We start from the raw sequence: 18,988 nt of genomic DNA, 5'->3' as shown, positions 1-18,988 counted from the left end.
AAAGGTCTGGTATGCTGCCACCCCTCATGGAATCAATTAAAACTGTGTAGTTCTGTCACACAAACTCATTGATAATTTAGCCCCAACCTTTCTGTCTCCATTTTTGACACTTTACCTCACTTGCCCTAAGGTGTTGTTCTATTGTTGCTATTGTTTAGTTGCTAAGTCACAAATGACTCTTTTGTGACCGCGTAGAGTGTAGCCTGCCAGGCTCCTCTGTCCAAGGGATTTCCCAGGCAAGAATACCGCACTGGGTTGCCATTTCCTTCTCCAAGGGATCACCACAACCCAGGGATTGAACCTGCATCTCCTGCACTGGCAGGCGGACTTTTCACTAACACTGAGCCACCAAAGAAGCCCTGCGTCCTAAGGTGAGGTCATACTAATAAGTCTCTACAGTTTCAAAACTGCTGTGCTATTTCATGTATAATTCTGCATATGCTGTTGTGTGCCTGTACTGGCTTCAGCCTCATTCCAATCCAAACCCTCCTCCTCACCAGTAAAAACAAAACAGAAAAATTATGCATTCATATTTCATCTAATGTAAAAAGTTCCCTAATGTCTTATGACCAAAGTTAATCACTCCTTCAGTGCCACTGATGCACCCTTGTATTTTCTTTTATAACACTAATCAGGTTTGTATTGTAAGTACTGATTTATATGATTCGCCCATCTTAAGTTTGTTAATAGAATATTTTTTCTCTAATTTCCTTAGTACCTCATATATATAATAGGGCTCAATAGCATTTGCTGAATGAATAAATGGTAAGAAAATATCAAGCTAATTCATAAGAATTGTATATGCTTAGCTAGCAGGGTCAAAAACAGATTCAGTAGCAATCTTTAAATTTCTGAACAGCAATTATGTAAAAGAACTCACTTGTTCTTTGTGGCTCTAAAGGGCAAATGAGGACCAGGAACATTACAAAGGGATACACTGTTCTTTGACATAAAGAACCTTCTAACAATTAATACCCTCAATGGGCTGCATTGAGGAAATAGAGTTGCTTGTTAGTGAAAGAATTCAAGCAGAGGCCAAACCACATCTATCAGGTGCCTAAACTCACTCACAATAGAGAGGCGGACACTTAGCTCTGGGGGTTGTTGTTTAGTTGACACTTTGCTCATCTGACCTAGAAGCACTTTCTGAATTGAACCCGTCTTCCAGGAGCACAGTTAAAATATTTCTACTGACCAAGGCACCTGTCTTTTATTCCACTTGATTTTATGACATTTCCATCAAAATCAAAAGATTTTGGTGGTCTCACACAACAGCAAAACAATATTATCTCTTCATTACAATGTGTAGCTAGTTATTATTTTAATCAAGAACATTTTATAGTGGTTAGCTTCTAATTTTTTTTCTTCACGCAATATAATTCTCACTTGTGCTAACAGTATAACTTATTTTGAAAGGTAATCACGGTCCTAGTATGGTATTCTTGTGCTTCTGGAAGTATATCACAAAGATGGACATCACTCTCTGGTTATACGTTCAATTACTGTGCTGGTTACCTCATATCATTTTTATCAAAAGCTATATTTTTTAATCTTTAGACAACAAATTTTGTGTATTCAACTCCCAATTATGAATTACAACAAATCTTTTGTTTTCCAAACAACACCCAAGCTCTCTAACTCTTGGTGTACTGATAAAATTAAAAAGTCAATTCAACATGGGTGAGTGAGGTAAGGAGTGTAAAGGGCTATGTAACCGAAAAAGCAACTCAAATTTTATCACTCTTCACAACACAGAAACTTAGTCAATTAAGACTTTTAACGATTTAAAACTTCAATAACTTACTTCAAAACTTAAATTTATACATAATATATCTTCCTGATAATGAATAAGTTTCTCATGGGTGGCAGATTTAAATTGTTTGCTAATTTTACCATGGTCCTTGTAGGAGAAACTTACCTTTTAGCACTGGAGCTCAAGTAAGACTACATTTTGTAAAACTGTATATTGCATTTATCTTATACTTTGATATATGTAAACTGTAATATATGAATCTGTCATACTAACAACCTAAACTTTTAAAGTCTAAATTAAACCTTATATATAGGTTTTCGAAAAGGCAGAGGAACCAGAGATCAAATTGCCAACATTTGTTGGACCATCGAAAAAGCAAGAAAGTTTCAGAAAAACATCTATTTCTGCTTTATTGACTATGCAAAAGCCTTTGACTGTGTGGATCACAATAAACTGTGGAAAATTCTGAAAGAGATGGGAATAACAGACCACCTGACCTGCCTCTTGAGAAATCTGTATGCAGGTCAGGAAGTAACAGTTAGAACTGGACATGGAAAGACAGACTGGTTCCAAATAGGAAAAGGAGTACGTCAAGGCTGTATACTGTCACCCTGCTTATTTAACTTATATGCAGAGTACATCATGAGAAACGCTGGGCTGGAGGAAGCACAAGCTGGAATCAAGATTGCCGGGAGAAATATCAATAACCTCAGATATGCAGAAGATACCACCCTTATGGCAGAAAATGAAGAAGAACTAAAGAGCCTCTTGATGAAAGTGAAAGAGGAGAGTGAAAAAGTTGGCTTAAAGCTCAACATTCAGAAAACTAAGATCATGGCATCTGGTCCCATCACTTCATGGCAAGTAGAAGGGGAAACAGTGGAAACAGTGGCAGACTTAATTTTTCTGGGCTCCAAAATCACTGCAGATCGTGACTGCAGCCATGAAATTAAAAGACGCTTACTCCTTGGAAGAAAAGTTATGACCAACCTAGACAGCATATTAAAAGCAGAGACATTACTTTACCAACAAAGGTCTGCCTAGTCAAGGCTATGGTTTTTCCAGTAGTCATGTATGGACATGAGATTTGGACTAGAAAGAAAGCTGAATGCCGAAGAATTAATGCTTTTGAACTGTGGTGTTGGAGAAGACTCTTGAGAGTCCCTTGGACTACAAGGAGATCCAACCAGTCCATCCTAAATGAAATCAGTCCTGGATATTCATTGGAAGGACTGATGTTGAAGCTGAAACTTCAATATTTTGGCCACCTGATGCGAAGAGCTGACTCATTTGAAAAGTCCCTGATGTTGGGAAAGATTGAAGGCGGGAGGAGAAGGGGATGACAGAGGATAAGGTGGGATGGCATCACAGACTCAATGGATATGAGTTTAAGTAAACTCTGGGAGTTGGTGATGGACAGGGAGGTCCGGCGTGCTGCAGTCCATGGGGTCGCAAAGAGTCAGACACGACTGAACTGAACTGATACAATCTGTCATTAAAAAATATTTCTTTTGCAAGATATAACCTGTTAAGAAGCCATGAAGGTGCTTAGTTGTTCAGTTGTGTCTGACTGTGACCCTATGGATTGTAACCCACCAGGCTCCTCTGTTGGAATTTTAGGCAGGAACACTGGAGTGAATTGCAATTTCCTCTTCCTGAGGATCTTCCCAACCCAGGGTCTGAATCTGTATCTCCTGTGGCTCCTGCATAGGCAGGTGGATTCTTTACCACTGAACCACCTGAGAAGCCCCAGGATGGGGATATTAGGGAAGCTGAGAGGAAGAGGCACAGCAACAATCTTTAAGAAGTTGCCAGAAGCATCCCAGGGCATTGATATAAGCAGAATAGAAAAATAAATATGTAAATAACCTGTGGTAAGCGCACAGACCAAAGTACCGAGCTAACTTGCAGCTAACGCTTACTCTCTCCAGCAATTTTTCTCTGCACGAACCTCTTCAGACTCATTCTAACAGTTTCTCTCGTCTCTAAGGAAACCCCCACACCTTCCCAATTTTGTCTCCTTTCTCACTACCTGAACTGGAATGCGTGAAAACAAAGTATTTATCTATAGTGTATTTTGTACTCCCCGTGCTGTTTTTAGAAAGGAGGTAAATGAACATTTTATGTTTTTCTAACAACAACAAAAACCAATACAGTGTTGTGGTCTTTGAATAACTTTTCTGGGACAGCAAAAGAAAAGCCTTTTGCCTACTTGACTAGAAAATGACTACAAACAGTCTAGATGAAAACCAGATTTGGAAATTCTAAATAATGTAGTTGTATATTACAGTATTGGGGAAAATATGAGAACACAGCACAGAATTTGATTTCAAAACTATCATGTTCATTTCCAAATTTAAAATGTTTTCATCTGTGTGAGGTTAGAGAGAGACAGAAGCAAGTATTGTTTTTAACCAAGAAATGTAACCCAAAATCAAATTTAAATTAAAAAGAAACTGAAAAGCAAATTCAAAGGTAAATTAAAAATTAAACACATTACCAAGTTAACTCTTAAACTAGCCCTAAGTAGGAATGTAATTTGTGGCTTGCTTTCCTAGGTAAACTTCTCTTAATCACAGGAAAGAGCCTGCTGAAAAGCCAGACAGTCACATGGGTTCCCCTCTCTTTCTTGTTTTGGCTACAGAAATAAGAAGTGCAAGAAAGGCTGAAGCAGCAAATTCTGGAGGGGAATAAGCCACGTGCAACGTGCAGAATTTTTTCTTAAAGGCATGGAAAAGAATTACAACTACTCAGCAGAAGGAAGGAAAATTAATGCCCTTTTTGATAAACTATAAATAAGAAGTTAAGTTCTGACTCCATGTTGAAGAGACCTAAGTAAAGTTTTTTGAGTTAAAGCTTTTCACAGAACATGTAAGTATGGCTATCTAAAACCACATAAAGTGAAAGTAAAAGAACTTTCCCACTAATAAAAAGGAAAACAGGATTTTAATTATGCAGAGATAGCTTCTCAATCTAGTGAAAGTTAGTAAAATACTTCTATATTTGTACTTATATCTGTTCTCTCCTGTATCTCTATTCATACTCATCAATTACATAGTACCTCAATATGACCCAATTTTAATTTTAAGTCAATAAAGCAATCTAAGCTTTAAACGTATGTTGTACCTTCTTTTAGTTACCACCTGGAGAGCTCTGCCTATCAATAATTTCAGCTGACACCTGAACAACTCGAGGACTAGGGGGACCTAACATAGTCAAAAATCCCAGTATAATCTTACAGTCCGCCCTTCTTATCTGCAGTTCAGTTCAGTTCAGTCGCTCAGTCATGTCTGACTCTTTGCGATCCCATGGACTGCAGCACGCCAGGCTTCCCTGTCTATCACCAACTCCTGTCTATCACCAACTCTTGTTCAAACTCACGTCCATCAAGTCGGTGATGCCATCCAATCATCTCATCCTCTGTCATCCCCTTTTCCTCTGCACCCAGAATTCAATCAACAGAGGATGGTGTGTAGGACTGTAGTATTTATTATTGAAAAAAATCCACATGTAAGTGGACCCGGGCAGTTCAAACTCCTGTTTGAAAACAGTCAACTGTATTTCACGAATTATAGTGTGGTAACCATTTTCATGGTTTTTCCAGTAGTCATGTATGGATGTGAGAGTTGGACTGTGAAGAAAGCTGAGCACCAAAGAATTGATGCTTTTGAACTGTGGTGCTGGAGAAGACTCTTGAGAGTCCCTTGGACTGCGGGGAGATCTAACCAGTCCATCCTAAAGGACATCAGTCCTGGGTATTCACTGGAAGGACCGATGCTGAAGCTGAAATTCCAGTACTTTGGCCACCTCATGCAAAGAGTTGACTCACTGGAAAAGACCCTGATGCTGGGAGGGATTGGGGGCAGGAGGAGAAGGGACGACAGAGGATGAGATGGTTGGATGGCATCACCGACTCGATGAACATGAGTTTGAATAAACTCCGGGACTTGGTGATGGACAGAGAGGCCTGGCATGCTGCGATTCATGGGGTCGCAAACAGTCAGACACGACTGAGCAACTGAACTGAAGTGAACCACTTTCATCAGAATCACTTGAGAAATCCTGTTAAACATTTGGATTCCTACTGGACCCCACCCAAGATCTACAGAATCAAAAAGAGTACTCAAGGAATTCACATCCCACCCCATCCCCTACCACAGGTAATTTTAAACACTGATGCTGCTGCTACTGCTAAGCCACTTCAGTTGTGTCCGACTCTTTGTGACCCTATAGACAATAGCCCGCCAGACTTCTCTGTCCATGGGATTCTCCAGGCAAGAATACTGGAGTGGATTGCCATGCCTCCTCTAGGGGATCTTCCTGACCGAGGGATTGAACCTGGGTATCTGATATCTCCTGCACTGGCAGGCAGGTTCTTTACCACTAGACCCACCTGGAAAGCCCAGTTTTAAACACTAATGTTTAATAACTACTGTAGTAGGGTCTAAGCAACAAGCAATCAGAACTCCCTGGGGACAACTTTAATGTAGTCAATACGGTTCCTAGGAATAGGAATAAGCCACCTCAAAAAGGTCTGTCTTTCCCTTTCTGAATAATACATTTGGAGATGTGTAACAAATGTATCACTTCAAAATCTCCCAATGTTTCCACATTTCCCCATAGTTTTCCTACCACAACATACTAAGTATAAAATATATGAGTAAGCCAAGTTAAACAGCTCATGAATTTAAACTTAAAAAGTATCTTTCCCTGTCTATGTAAGGTCCTTAAAACAATAAAAGATACAAATATTTTAATCTTTCTCAACATTCTCTCCTTTCAGTTCCTTCTCAGATTTGCTTTTTAGGCAAAGCTTCAAGACTTCTAGAAATGCTGTATCATTACACCAGAGTCCACTTTAACACCCATCCAATCCCGAATACAAACTGTTTTAAAATCTACTACATAAATTGTGCAATGCTTCTTTAGTGAGTACACAAAAAATTCATCCCAGGCTCTCCCTTTTTTTAAACCAGTGATTTCAGTGAGGGAGTTGGGAAAGGAATTGTGGCTATCTTCTGTAGTCTGAATAATAAGATGTGGGTCCTCACTATACACCACATAATAAATACAAGGCATTTACCATATTATCTCATTTAACGCTCATGATAATCCCATGAGATAGCTATCGTTATTACCCACATTTTATGGATGAGTTGTCTAAGGTCCAGAGAGGTCAAGTTACCTATCCCTAAGTATACAGCTAGTAAGCTAATTTTCATTCCAATCCCAAAGAAGGCCAATGCCAAAGAATGTTCAAACTATCATACAATTGAGCTCATTTCACATGCTAGCAGGGTTATGCTCAAAGTTCTTCAAGCTAGGTTTCAGCAGTACATGAACAACTTTCAAATGTAAAAACTCTGTTTAGAAGAGGCAGGAACCAGAGATCAAACTGCCAACATGGAGAAAGCAAGAGAATTCAGAAAAACATCTACTTCTGCTTCACTGACTACAAGAAAACCTTTGCCTGTGTGGATCACAACAAACTGTGAAAAATTCTTAAAGAGATGAGAATACCAGATCACCTTACCTGTCTCCTGAGAAACTCGTACGTGGGTCAAGAAGAAACAGTTAGAACCAGATGCAGAACAACTGACTGGTTCAAAATTGGGAAAGGAGTATGACAAGGCAGTATATTTTCACCTGGCTTATTTAACTTATATGCAGAGTACATCATACAAAATGCCGGGCTGAATGAATCACCAGCTGGAATCAAGATTGCCAGGAGAAATATCAACAACCTCATATATGCAGATGATACCACTCTAATGGCAGAAAGTGAAGAGGAAATAAAGAGCCTCTTGATAAGGGTGAAACAGGAGAGTGAAAAAGCTGGCTTGAAACTCAACGTTAAAAAAACTAAGATCATGGCATCTGGTCCCATTACATCATGGCAAACATTTGGGGAAAAAGTTGAATCAGTGATAGATTTTATTTTCTTGGGCTCCAAAAATCACTGCAGATGGTGACTCCAGCCATGAAATTAAAAGACGCTTGCTTCTTATAAGGAAAACTATGACAAACCTAAACAGTGTATTAAAAAGCAAAGACAACACTTTGCTGACAAAGGTCTGTATAGTCAAAGCAGTGGTGCTTCCAGTAGTCATGTACAGGTGTGAGTTGGACAGTAAAGAAGGCTGAGGGCCCAAGAATTGATACTTTAGAACTGCAGTGCTAAAGACTCCCGAGAGTTCCTTGGACTGCAAGGAGATCAAACCAGTCAAGCCTAAAGGAAATTAACCGTAAATACTCATTGGAAGGGCTGATGCTGAAGCTGAAGCTCTAATAGTTTGGCCACCTGATGGAAGAGCCAACTCACTGGAAAAGACCCTGATGCTGGGAAAGATTGAAGGCGAAAGAAGAGGGCGGCAGAGGATGGATGGTTAGACAGCACACTGACTCGATGGGCACGTGCAGTGCCTGTGCTCAGTCACTTCAGTCATGTCAGACTCTGTGCGACCGCATGGACTGTAGCCTCCTCTGTCCATGGGATTCTCCAGGCAAGAACACTGGAGTACGTTGTCATGAGACGGTTAGATGGTATCATCAAATCAATGGACATGAATTTGAACAAACTCTGGGAGATGGTGGAGGACAAAGGAGCCTGGTGTGCTGCAGTGCATGGGGTCACAAACAGTCGGACACAACGTAGTGACTAAAAAACAACAAGCTAATTCAAGCAGTCTAACTCCACAATCAGTATCTTTAAGCAGTACACTATAACCATCCTGGGCTTCCCTTGTTGCTCTGCTGGTAAAGACTCCGCCTGCCATGAGGGAGACCTGAGTTCAATCTCTGGGTTGGGAAGATCCCTTGGAGAAGGGAAAGGCTACCGACTCCAGTATTCTGGCCTGGAAAATTCCATGGACTGTATAGTCCATGTGGTTGCAAAGAGTCAGACACGACCGAGCAACTTTTGCTTCACTTTACTTCACTTCCATATTCATCGTATAGCTTAAAGATTTCAACTGCCAAGGGCAAGTCCCCTGAATCCAACTAAGGGTTGTGGATTATGAAGCATCTCATTTTTTTAATGTGCTTTTAGGTTATTTTGCAGTATAACAAGGCTAGGGACTATTGTACTAAGTGATCAGTTCCCAAAGCAGCACACTGGCAAACAGAAAAAACTCATGGTCTGGAAGTTCAAGTATCCAACTCCAATTCACTGATTAACTAGAATTTACTTATTATCTTACTCTCTCTCTTTTCTACTCCAAAGAAATTATAAAGAAAAAAAAATCTAGAATTGCTAAAGAAAAAAAAAAGAGAGAGAGCTGTTGGTCTGTTTATGAGACTGCCTGCTTATGAGACACTAAACAAAGATCACTGAAAAAAAATAAAATAAAATAAACAAAGATCACTGATGTTTAGACTGATGTTTAGCATGATTACCCTCAGGTAGAGTTAGACCTTTACCAAAAAATGTTCAAGGTAGAATTCAGAGTTGAAGGGGTATTTCTATCCCTGGCAACTTTTTCATTTTATAGATGAAAAAACATGCTATTTTTTTTAAAAGCATTCTCTTTAACTCAATTCAATTCACATTTGTAGTATTTAGCCAACAAATATTTGAGGTTTACAACAGTGTATTGGAGCTGAAAGGCACTCTGAATCTCCAAATTTCACAGATGAGGAAAGTGAAGTGAAGAAATTTAGTGATTTGCCCAAGATCACATAAATTATTTAATGATACAAGAAAAGAAACTACCCAGGACAAAAGTCAAGTTTCTTATTTCTCAAGACAATAGTATTTTCACTACACTTCTTATAATTCACAGAAATCAATGTATTAGCTTCAAGCCCCAGGAATCATACCTATCCCTAGTTCTGATATTTTTTTAATTAACTCTCTGTCTCTTGGCAAATAGCTATAAAATAAAAATAAACCCTACCTTTCTTAGGTCACAGGAATATTTCAGGAATCAAAAAAATTATCAAGGAAAAACATATTAAAATAATTTTGTAAAAATATGAAATTATGTAAAATTAAAATATACTTGACATTTTTTTTCCAGAGGCAAATGGGTACTGGTTGTTAAATCCAAATAATCTGAACTGAAAAGCTTTAAAAAACATTGCTTTAGATCACCTGAACTCATTAACATCTCTAGTTCATTTCCAATACTAAATTAATACCATCTTACTAAGTGATGGCTAGCAAATAGCTAACCCTGATTTTCCATAGAGTATTAAAGAATGAATAAAGTGATTCCTAAAATTCCTTCTACTTTAAACAGTTCTGATTTTACAGTAAACCACAACAGTTTCCCAAATAAAAGTCTTACAGCCAACAGTAAAGGTGTGGTGCACGCGTGCTCAGTTGTGTCCGACTCTGTGACCCCATGGACGGTAGGCAGTCAGGCTCCTCTGTCCATGGACTCTTCCAAGCAAGAATACTGGAGCGGATTGTACTTCCTTCTCCAGTGGATCTTCCCAACCCAGGGATCAAACCCAAGTCTCCTGTATCTCTTGCATTGGCAGGCAGATTCTTTACCACTGAGCCACCTGGGAAGGCTCTTTTAGTCAATAACTCTACGCCAAACAAAGCATGGAGTTCAACTAGTAATAACGTACAAATGATGGATTCTTAGTTGTGACAAATGTACCACAGTTATGTGATACTGTCAACAGGAGAACTGGACGAGGGATATATCAGAACTTTCTATAGTACCTTTGCAACTTTTCTATAAACATAAAACTATTCTTAAAAAAGTATCTTAAAAAATAAAAAGTAAGTCTCAAAAAATAAAATAAAAAAGTAAATCTCTGTGTCTTACCACGGAAGCCTGGATTCTTAACCAATGGACCACCAGGGAAGTCCCAATTCCAAGTTAATATTAGAGTCTGCTTTGCTTACTAGGGCTTAGTGTTAAAATGTTAGTTTAGTTTAGCACTTCGAAATAATGTTTGAGTGATTAAAATTAACTAAGTCCCACAAAAATTAGAGTTTCCCAATACTTTCTATGGAGAAGGCGGTGGCGCCCCACTCCAGTACTCTTGCCTGGAAAATCCCATGGATGGAGGAGCCTGGTAGGCTGCAGTCCATGGGGTCGAGAAGAGTCGGACATGGCTGAGCAACTTCACTTTCACTTTTCACTTTTATGCATTGGAGAAGGAAATGGCAACCCACTCCAGTGTCCTTGCCTGGAGAATCCCAGGGATGGGGTTGCACAGAGTCCGACACAACTGAAGTGACTTAGCAGTAGCAATACTTTCTACTGAATTCATATTCAGATGATTACATCTCTAACCATGAACTCCTTGAATCAATGTTGGGTTTCTAATGGTTTGGTATAGGTAACTAGTGCTTTGCAGTTAGTTGTTGTTTTTTTTTTTAAGAAATTATTGGATCTGAGCTGGGGGAGAGGGCTAGACATAAGAAAAGGGAACAAAACACTCGTCGGCCATTAGCTCCCCAATCTAATATTATAATGGGTAGCTTCACAACACTCTAAAATCTTAAAAGACTCATTTTTATTCTAAAACAACTAATTAGACATTCTTCTCAGTTTTTCTAAAATTTCACACATTTTAATTAATATAAAAGTAACGTCCAACAGAATTTCCTTAGTGACACATTAATGAACATTTTTATAGTATTCTACTAACAAAAAATTAATGTTTAGAGCAAGATGTATCTTAATTCTCCTTTTAAATAATCATACCACACCTGTTATAAAGAACTGTTTGCTTTGGGGAGCTATAAAAATCTTTTAAAACTTATCAGAGGTTTGATATTTTACCTTTTCTTTATTGAAATGTTAAAGAAGAGATTTTTTTTTTTTTTTAGAAACTGGTCCTGAAACTGTGGCTTTTATTTTAGTTGACTGGGAAGAATACACACTGTAGGACAAATAAGGGAGTCCTATCTGATGAAAGTCAATGATGGCTCAGTTCGGTGAATAATGATTTCATCAACTAGTGTACATCAACTAAATTTTGAGTAGTAGTGAAAATATGGTTGATTTTGTTGTTTCTGAGAATCTTAAACTAAGAAAAATTATAACAGAAATTTTAAAAATTCTCAATATCATAACAAAAAGTATATTCTCAACAATTTTCATAGTGGGGAGATTGGAGACTGCCTATATATGAAAGTGAAAGTCGCTCAGTCATGTCTGACTCTGCGACCCCATGGACTATATAGTCCATGGAATTCTCCAGGCCAGAATACTGGAGTGGGTACCCTTTCACTTCTCCAGGGGATCTTCCCAGCTCAGGGATTGAACCCAGGTCTCCCACATTGCAGGTGGGTTCTTTACCAGCTGAGCCACAAGGGACGCCTAATATGTGAAAAGAAACCACTAAATGAACCTACCATTGCTAGTCTTCCCTATTCAGCTACCCATAATAAAAAGAGATCCACAAAAATAATTTTGTGCAACGTTTAGGAAGTTTCAGAGTTGGTAACTACAGGGTAAACTATATGAATCTCTATGTTCCAGAATCTATAAAATCAATCTATAAAGATTTATATAAATTCCAGAATCTAAAGTTTATCTTTCAGATAGAAGGAAAAAAATCTTTAGTATTTTTTCCCTACCTTAGTCATGCCCTTTTAAGTTACTAAATTCTTGTGATTTATCATGCAGATTTTGTATTTTAAAAATATATATATTAACACTATCAGGAGACACAGATACATACTTGTGTGTTTCTAAACAACAGTGACTTTGCCAGTGCAATCAGAACAAAAGTATTCGAGTATTAATACTCAAAAGTATTAAATGTCTTTTAAAATACACCTATTAAGAGCATACATAAAAAACAAACAAAAAGGAGTGTATAACTTAAAAAACAAACCAGTCTAGTTTGAAAACAAGACACTGATTTGCTTAAAGGACCCATAAAAATGGTTTAAAGTTACTTCACTTTCAGAACAGAATAATAAACATACCCTTAGGAAACAAAGGCTAGCCTACAAACACAAGGGATTTGTCTTTTAGCTTTCATCTTCTCACTGCTAGGTTGGTGAGAGTGGCAGCAGTGGTATGTACCTAGCACTTCAAAACTTTTAGAGATGGGAAAAGGCCAAAGACCTGGGGGAATGTTACTTCTGCCGCTGCTGCTGCTGCTAAGTCGCTTCAGTCGTGTCCAACTCTATGCGACCCCATAGACGGCAGCCCACCAGGCTCCCCCATCCCTGGGATTCCCCACGCAAGAATACTGGAGTGGGTTGCCATTTCTTTCTCCAAAGCATGCTGCTGCTGCTGCTAAGTCACTTCAGTTGTGTCCGACTCTGTGCGACCCCATGGACAGCGGTCCACCAGGCTGCCCTGTCCACAGGATTCTCCAGGCAAGAATACTGGAGTGGGTTGCCATGTCCTTCTCCTGAATGTTACCTCCAGGGCTCCCGTAATCAAGTCACTATAAACACAGATGCCCATGGGCAGCTGAGGCAAGCTCCCAACAGAGTCTGAACTAGAACTCATTTCATCTAGAAGGAAGGGCAAGCAGGAAGGAGATAATGAGAACTGTCCCATCTTGGACCAAATTCCTTTTTCTCCTACATGATTTCTATCCTACTCAGTGAGGCTTTTGTAAATGATATGCCTTGACTGAACAAATTTCTGTAGTAACAGATAAACAGAGCCATAAAATGGTCCACTCTCTTTACTTGTAAAAGGTTAAAACAAACATGAAACCAGTCTTTTAAAGTATTTCTTGTTATAGATTTTTTTGACCCAGATAAGAGAAAGAGAGGAAATGGAAAGGAGAAGGGAAAGATTTAGATAATCAGGTGGGAAAGAAGTCACAGGTAAACGTAAGTTATGATTGAATTCCTGGACTGAAAATCAGGAACCCTGGTTTCTAACCCAGCTCTGCCATTAGCTGACAACTGTTTATAGGAAGAAAAACACTCTGAGGTTGTAGGGAGAAGAGAAATTTCTGATTATTCTTTTTGGAAATAGATTTGTTCAAAATTACACTACCTAGAGAACAGTAAAAGAGGGACAGTCCATGAAAGTTGTCACTTCAACACAATCTGAATGGGATTCTTCATACAACACTAGATATTTTAGATTCAGAAATGAAGGTCATAGTCTTTGCCTTGAAGGTGTTCAGCATCCAGTTAAGGTTTTGACTAAAGGTTAACAGAAAAACAGTCCTAATGTCTGATTCTGTCCTTTCCCAAGAATGTTATATGAAGGAAGCAATGATGCTTAGAATCTTGACGTCCATATCTCAAAAATGAAGCTTAGAGAAATTAACTTCAGGGACCTAAGTTTACTGACTTTACACTCAGTGCTCTGATACACATGAAAAGTATATCATATGAATATCAACTAAGCCATATGAATGTCAACTAGCTATGCTCTCCAAAGTCCTGTTCAAGTCTAAAACTGCCTGATACCTAACATCAAAACATGACCAATAAATACGCACAAGTTCCACAAAAAAAAAAGTCAAAAAAAAAAAAAAACCAACAAAATACCTACAGGCTTCACACACCTTAAGAGCTTTAAAAATATTGCCACTACTAGCTTTAAGTATGTCTCTTTGCACAGATCTTTGCACAATTTGAGGCACAAACACACATTTCACTACTATATATGTTGTCCTATGAGTAAAACAGGGCTTCTCTGGTAGCTCAGCTGGTAAGGATTCTGCCTGCAATGCAGGAGATCTGGGTTTGATCCCTGTGTGGAAAAATCCTCTGGAGGAGGACACTGGCAACCCACTCCAGCATTCTTGCCTGGAGAATCCCCATGGACAGAGGAGCCTGGTGGGCTACCTTCTGTGGTCATAAAGAGTTGGACACCACTGAGCAACCAAATACACACATGACTAAAATATAATTAGGATTTCCCCAATCTTGATTTAAACAACTTCATAATTTATTTGTAAATGTACACAAGCAGGAAAAAATAAAAGTTACTAGAGTAGAAAAGGGAATAAGAAACACTAATTTCAATCAGAAAACTGTGAGTCTACAGATACACACACTGCTTGCATATCCTCTCAAACCTGAGACTCATTACTTTGTTTCTTTATTTCTGGTTTTTGTCATGATCCCTGAAAAGGGAACAAAAACACAGAAGAAAGGAGAAAGAACTTTGAAAGGGAGGGTTTTCCAAGTTGGAAATATTTTCCTAGTTGTCTAGAGACTTAAAAAAAAAGGGTGTCAAAATCTGACTCACAGGACACTGCTTTTTCACTAAGGTGAATTAAGATGAGTATGTTCTAACGACATATTTATCCCTATCAACGTCCCACTGAGAAACTGCAATGTCCAGCACCACAATTTAACTTGAAGACTAGCAGGACAAATCACATATACGACACCATAAAAATTTAACATAAGTTGCCGAAAAAAAGTATAGGTCTATCTGGCAAAAGTGGGGAAAAGGAATTTTCTAGATAAAGTGCCATAGTAATTTGGTTTTAAAGGCTGGATCAAATTTTAAACACTAAACTGACGGTATTTTAATAAAGGCCACTGAAACAGGCTGTTAAACGCTATGAAACTCAACCACGTCTAATTTCAATAATTTCCAATCTACTCGAATGGGTTTAGATTCCACGCAAAGAGACTTCCCTTTCTCTTTCACAACCGCACCAGTACACAAACACCCCGCACCGCACCGCCACCCGTCCCTAAATCCCAACAGTATAGTACACGCGAACGAAGAAGGCTGTCTATTTCTCTGGAAGAGGCAAAACTGTAGATATGGCACTAGCACGCTGGCCTAAATTCACAGAAACCAGATGTGAATGGCAGGTACAGCGTCCAGCTCAGGGAAACACCAAGATTGGCTCCCCGCGCTCACAACTTCTCCGATCCAGACGCACAACACAATGCAGACCTAGTTCCTGGTCCCTCTTGTAACAAATCAAAGCTCAATCCTGATGCCAGCGAGAGCCACGCGGAGGCTGCACTCACGTCGCTATCCGCCCGCTCCCGGCCCCGAGCCCGCTCCGAACCCCGGCGTAGCCTCAGCTGTACCTGGCGAAGAAGTCGGCGAAGCCGCCGCTCCGTCGAGCCCGAGTCGAGGGCCCGGCAGGGCCCTGTTCCGCGGCCGGCAAGGACACCGGCGCCCCCGCCGGCGGCAGGTGGTCGCGGGCGCTTTGGCAGCGGCTCACCTCGAACGTATTCCGAGAGTTCAAGTGAACGTCAGAGAAACCGACGCGCGGCTTGGCGCCGGAGCCCCCACTAGTCCTCTCCGCCGAGGTGATGGGCGACGCGCCCTCCTCGGAACCCCCGGCTCCGGCTCCCGGCCGCTCCAAGTCCTCGCTGCCGCTGCCGTCGCTGGTCGAACTGTCCCTCGCGCCGCTGCCCGCGCCCTCGGGCTCCTCGGCGTCCGCCGCCTCCAGGCAGCAGCTCCGCAGTGGGTCCTCGAGCGGCGCGGCCCAGTCAGACAGGATGCCCGCGCCGTCCGCGCCCTCGTCGCCAGGCCCGTCCGGACCGAGGCGGCGGTGGCGCGGTTCCCGGCTGCCGGCGCGGGCCAGGTCGCGAGAGTCCTGACCCAGCAGAAAGCCCGAGTCCCCGTTGGTCATGCCACCGTGTCGCGCCGAGCCAGCATCCACCGCCTCCGCGTCCCGGTGCTTGGAGCCGGCGTCCGGCTGGCAGGCGTCCGAGCGCGGGGCTGCCAAGGGCGGCAGACCACAGGAGTGGCCGGCGGGGAGCGGACAGTAGCACAGCCCGGGCTCCAGCTGTGCCCCGGCCGCCGCGAGGTAACGCCGAAGGAGCTGCTGAGGCGGCGGCGTCTCCTCCTCCTCCTCCTCCTCTTCGGGAGGCTCCACAGCGCCGACGCCTCCGCCAAAGCCGCCTGTGGCCCGAATCATTTTCCCGTCCAGGCCCGCGGAATCGGGCGCCGGCAAAGGGAGCAACTTGGGGTTTCTTGCCGAGCAGCCTGCGGCATCCTCCGGACCCACCATCTGTGGCCGGGTGAGCGCCGCCGGAGGAGGCAGCGGAAGCTCCCCAGCACAGGCTTGGCCGGGGAAGAGCCCTGAACGCTGGGGCCGCAGCGGCTACCGCCGCAACGTTCCCAGACCCACCCCTCCCTCCCGGGAATTCGGGCAGTTGCAGGGGGGCGGGCACGCGCCTGGGCTCACGCACGCGCAAAAGCCAGACCGGTCAAGCTCCGACCTGGAGATTCCGCGAACCATAGAGACGGTAGCTAGAGAGACCCACTCCGTGACACTGCGACCGGCAATCTGGGATCAGCCCTCTGGACAGTGGAGGCTGGTTGGCCCACTCCGAACAGGACGACCATTAGGGAAGCCCGGGTATGCCTCCCTTAGCAAAAATTCACTTGATGTACTTATATCGGGCTTCCCTGGTGGCTCAGATGGTAAAGAATCCGCCTCCCAATACAGGAGACCTGGATTCCATCCCTGAGTCAGGAAGATTCTTTGCAGAAGGAAATGGCAATTCTCTCCAGTATTCTTGCCTGGAGAATTCCATGGACAGAGGAAACGGTCAGGATACAGTTCATGGAGTCACAAAGAGTTGGACACCAATGAGCGACTAACACAATTTATGGGAATAGAATACAGGATTTAGAATAAGTCCTTCCACCTCTAGTTTACATCCACCGCTCCATCCCCACTATTCAGGGCTGTTTTCATCTCAAGTTAACACGCTTCCTTCTCCACTTCATCTTTCCCAATATTAGCAAAGTTATGTTTCCCATCTAGGACAACGTTTCATCGTATCACTCTTAAAGATTTCCATTATCACTTGAGGAGATAGAAGTAGAGTCAGGCAGAGAGGGCTATTGAAATAATTCCAGCACCCCATGAAAATGGATTAAAATGGGGTGATAACCAATGAATGGAAATGAAGTGTATTTAAAGTAGAAATCCCAAGATGTGATAACTGTTCAGACAGAAGGATTGAAGAGAGTGTTACCGAACATCACCAAGTCCATGTGCCCAACAGATAGGCCAAAACAATGCTAAAATATTGGCGTTTGGAACAGAGAAACGTTTATTACAGCACCATGCAAGGAGATGGGTGGCTCATACCTTAACCCCAAAGTTACTGAAAGCTTTCATCAAAGCACTTTATGGTTAGTTGCAACTTCTTGGTGTCAGAGCCTTTGTTCTTAAAGTCAGGTCATGGTCAGGTAAATATGTTCCTGTAAACCTCTACCAAACGAATGTTATTCTCTGTCCTGACAAGAAAGGGCAAGGTCCCAAGGTACAACTTTTAACCTCCAAGGTCCAGGTCCTGGCTAAGAGGAAGCAGAGCTCAGCTGGCGGTTCCCTCAGGGTCAGGTTCCCCAGACCCTGACCAACTGTCATCACTGAGGGAGCCAGGCACCTAACTCATCTGGCCGTCAGGCTTCTCAGGCCACCCAAAGCGGGACACCACGTCCCACACACTGTGACCCAGACCGACCACCGCTACTATTGGGTCCCAGAGTCAAGGATGGGGGGAGAGGTTCACCGCTGCCTCAAGACCTGGGCCAAGGCCAGTGGAGGGCCTTGATGAGGGCTCTTAAGTCCTACAGAACATAGCTCCAAGCCTGTTCTCTTGGTGCCCAAGCTCACTCACTGACCAAAGGCCAAATGAACTGGAGGGCCCCAGGGAGAAGGCCAGGATCCACTTTTTACCTCACTCTTCCCCCACGCACTGTTGGCTGAATCCCCTCACTAACTGTCCTTTCTTAACAGCTGGTTGCTTGTAGGTGGGGCCCACTGCTGAGCTGTCCAATGTCTGAGCAGAGTCATCGGGGTTGCTCATTGACAATTGGTTGCCAGTGGGTGGGGACCTCTGACGAATGGACCAATGGCTGAGCAGGACCCATTTCCTGGTAACAGGGTGCTGAGTAATGGCACACAGCAATTCAGTTCAGTTCACTCACTCAGTCGTGTCCGACTCTTTGCGACCCCATGAACTGCAGCACACCAGGCCTGCCTGTCTATCACCAACTCCCAGAGCCCACCCAAACCCATGTCCATCGAGTCGGTAATGACATCCAACCATCTCATCCTCTGTCGTCCCCTTCTCCTCCTGCCCTCAATCTTTCCCAGCATCAGGGTCTTTTCAAATGAGTCAGCTCTTCACATCAGGTGGCCAAAGTTTTGGAGTTTCAGCTTCAACATCAGTCCTTCCAATGAACACTCAGGACTGATCTCCTTTAGGATGGACTGGTTGGATCTCCTTGCAGTCCAAGGGACTCTCAAGAGTCCTCTCCAACATCACAGTTCGAAAGCATCAATTTTTCAGCGCTCAGCTTTCTTTATAGTCCAACTCTCACATCCATACATGACTACTGGAAA

General features: G+C 42.2%; 1 protein-coding gene across 3 annotated transcripts in view; it reads right to left on the bottom strand.

Annotated features, from left to right (window-relative positions):
- Positions 1 to 16,776, bottom strand: part of TBC1D12 (TBC1 domain family member 12) — an 88,327-nt gene extending 71,551 nt beyond the window's left edge. Inside the window, exon 1 of one of the 3 annotated variants that reach the window (XM_043925281.1) lies at positions 15,705 to 16,776. In XM_043925281.1, coding sequence (XP_043781216.1) covers positions 15,705 to 16,636 — 932 coding nt within the window. In that variant the 5' untranslated portion in view covers positions 16,637 to 16,776. The remainder of the gene's footprint in view (positions 1 to 15,704) is intronic. The other 2 variants (XM_043925282.1, XM_043925284.1) reach the window with 2 other exon arrangements.
- Between the last annotated feature and the right edge of the window lie 2,212 nt (positions 16,777 to 18,988).

This window comes from Cervus elaphus, chromosome 15 (assembly GCF_910594005.1).
Source record: "Cervus elaphus chromosome 15, mCerEla1.1, whole genome shotgun sequence".
Lineage (NCBI taxonomy): Eukaryota > Metazoa > Chordata > Mammalia > Artiodactyla > Cervidae > Cervus > Cervus elaphus.
This window is presented reverse-complemented; position numbering and strand designations above follow the sequence as displayed.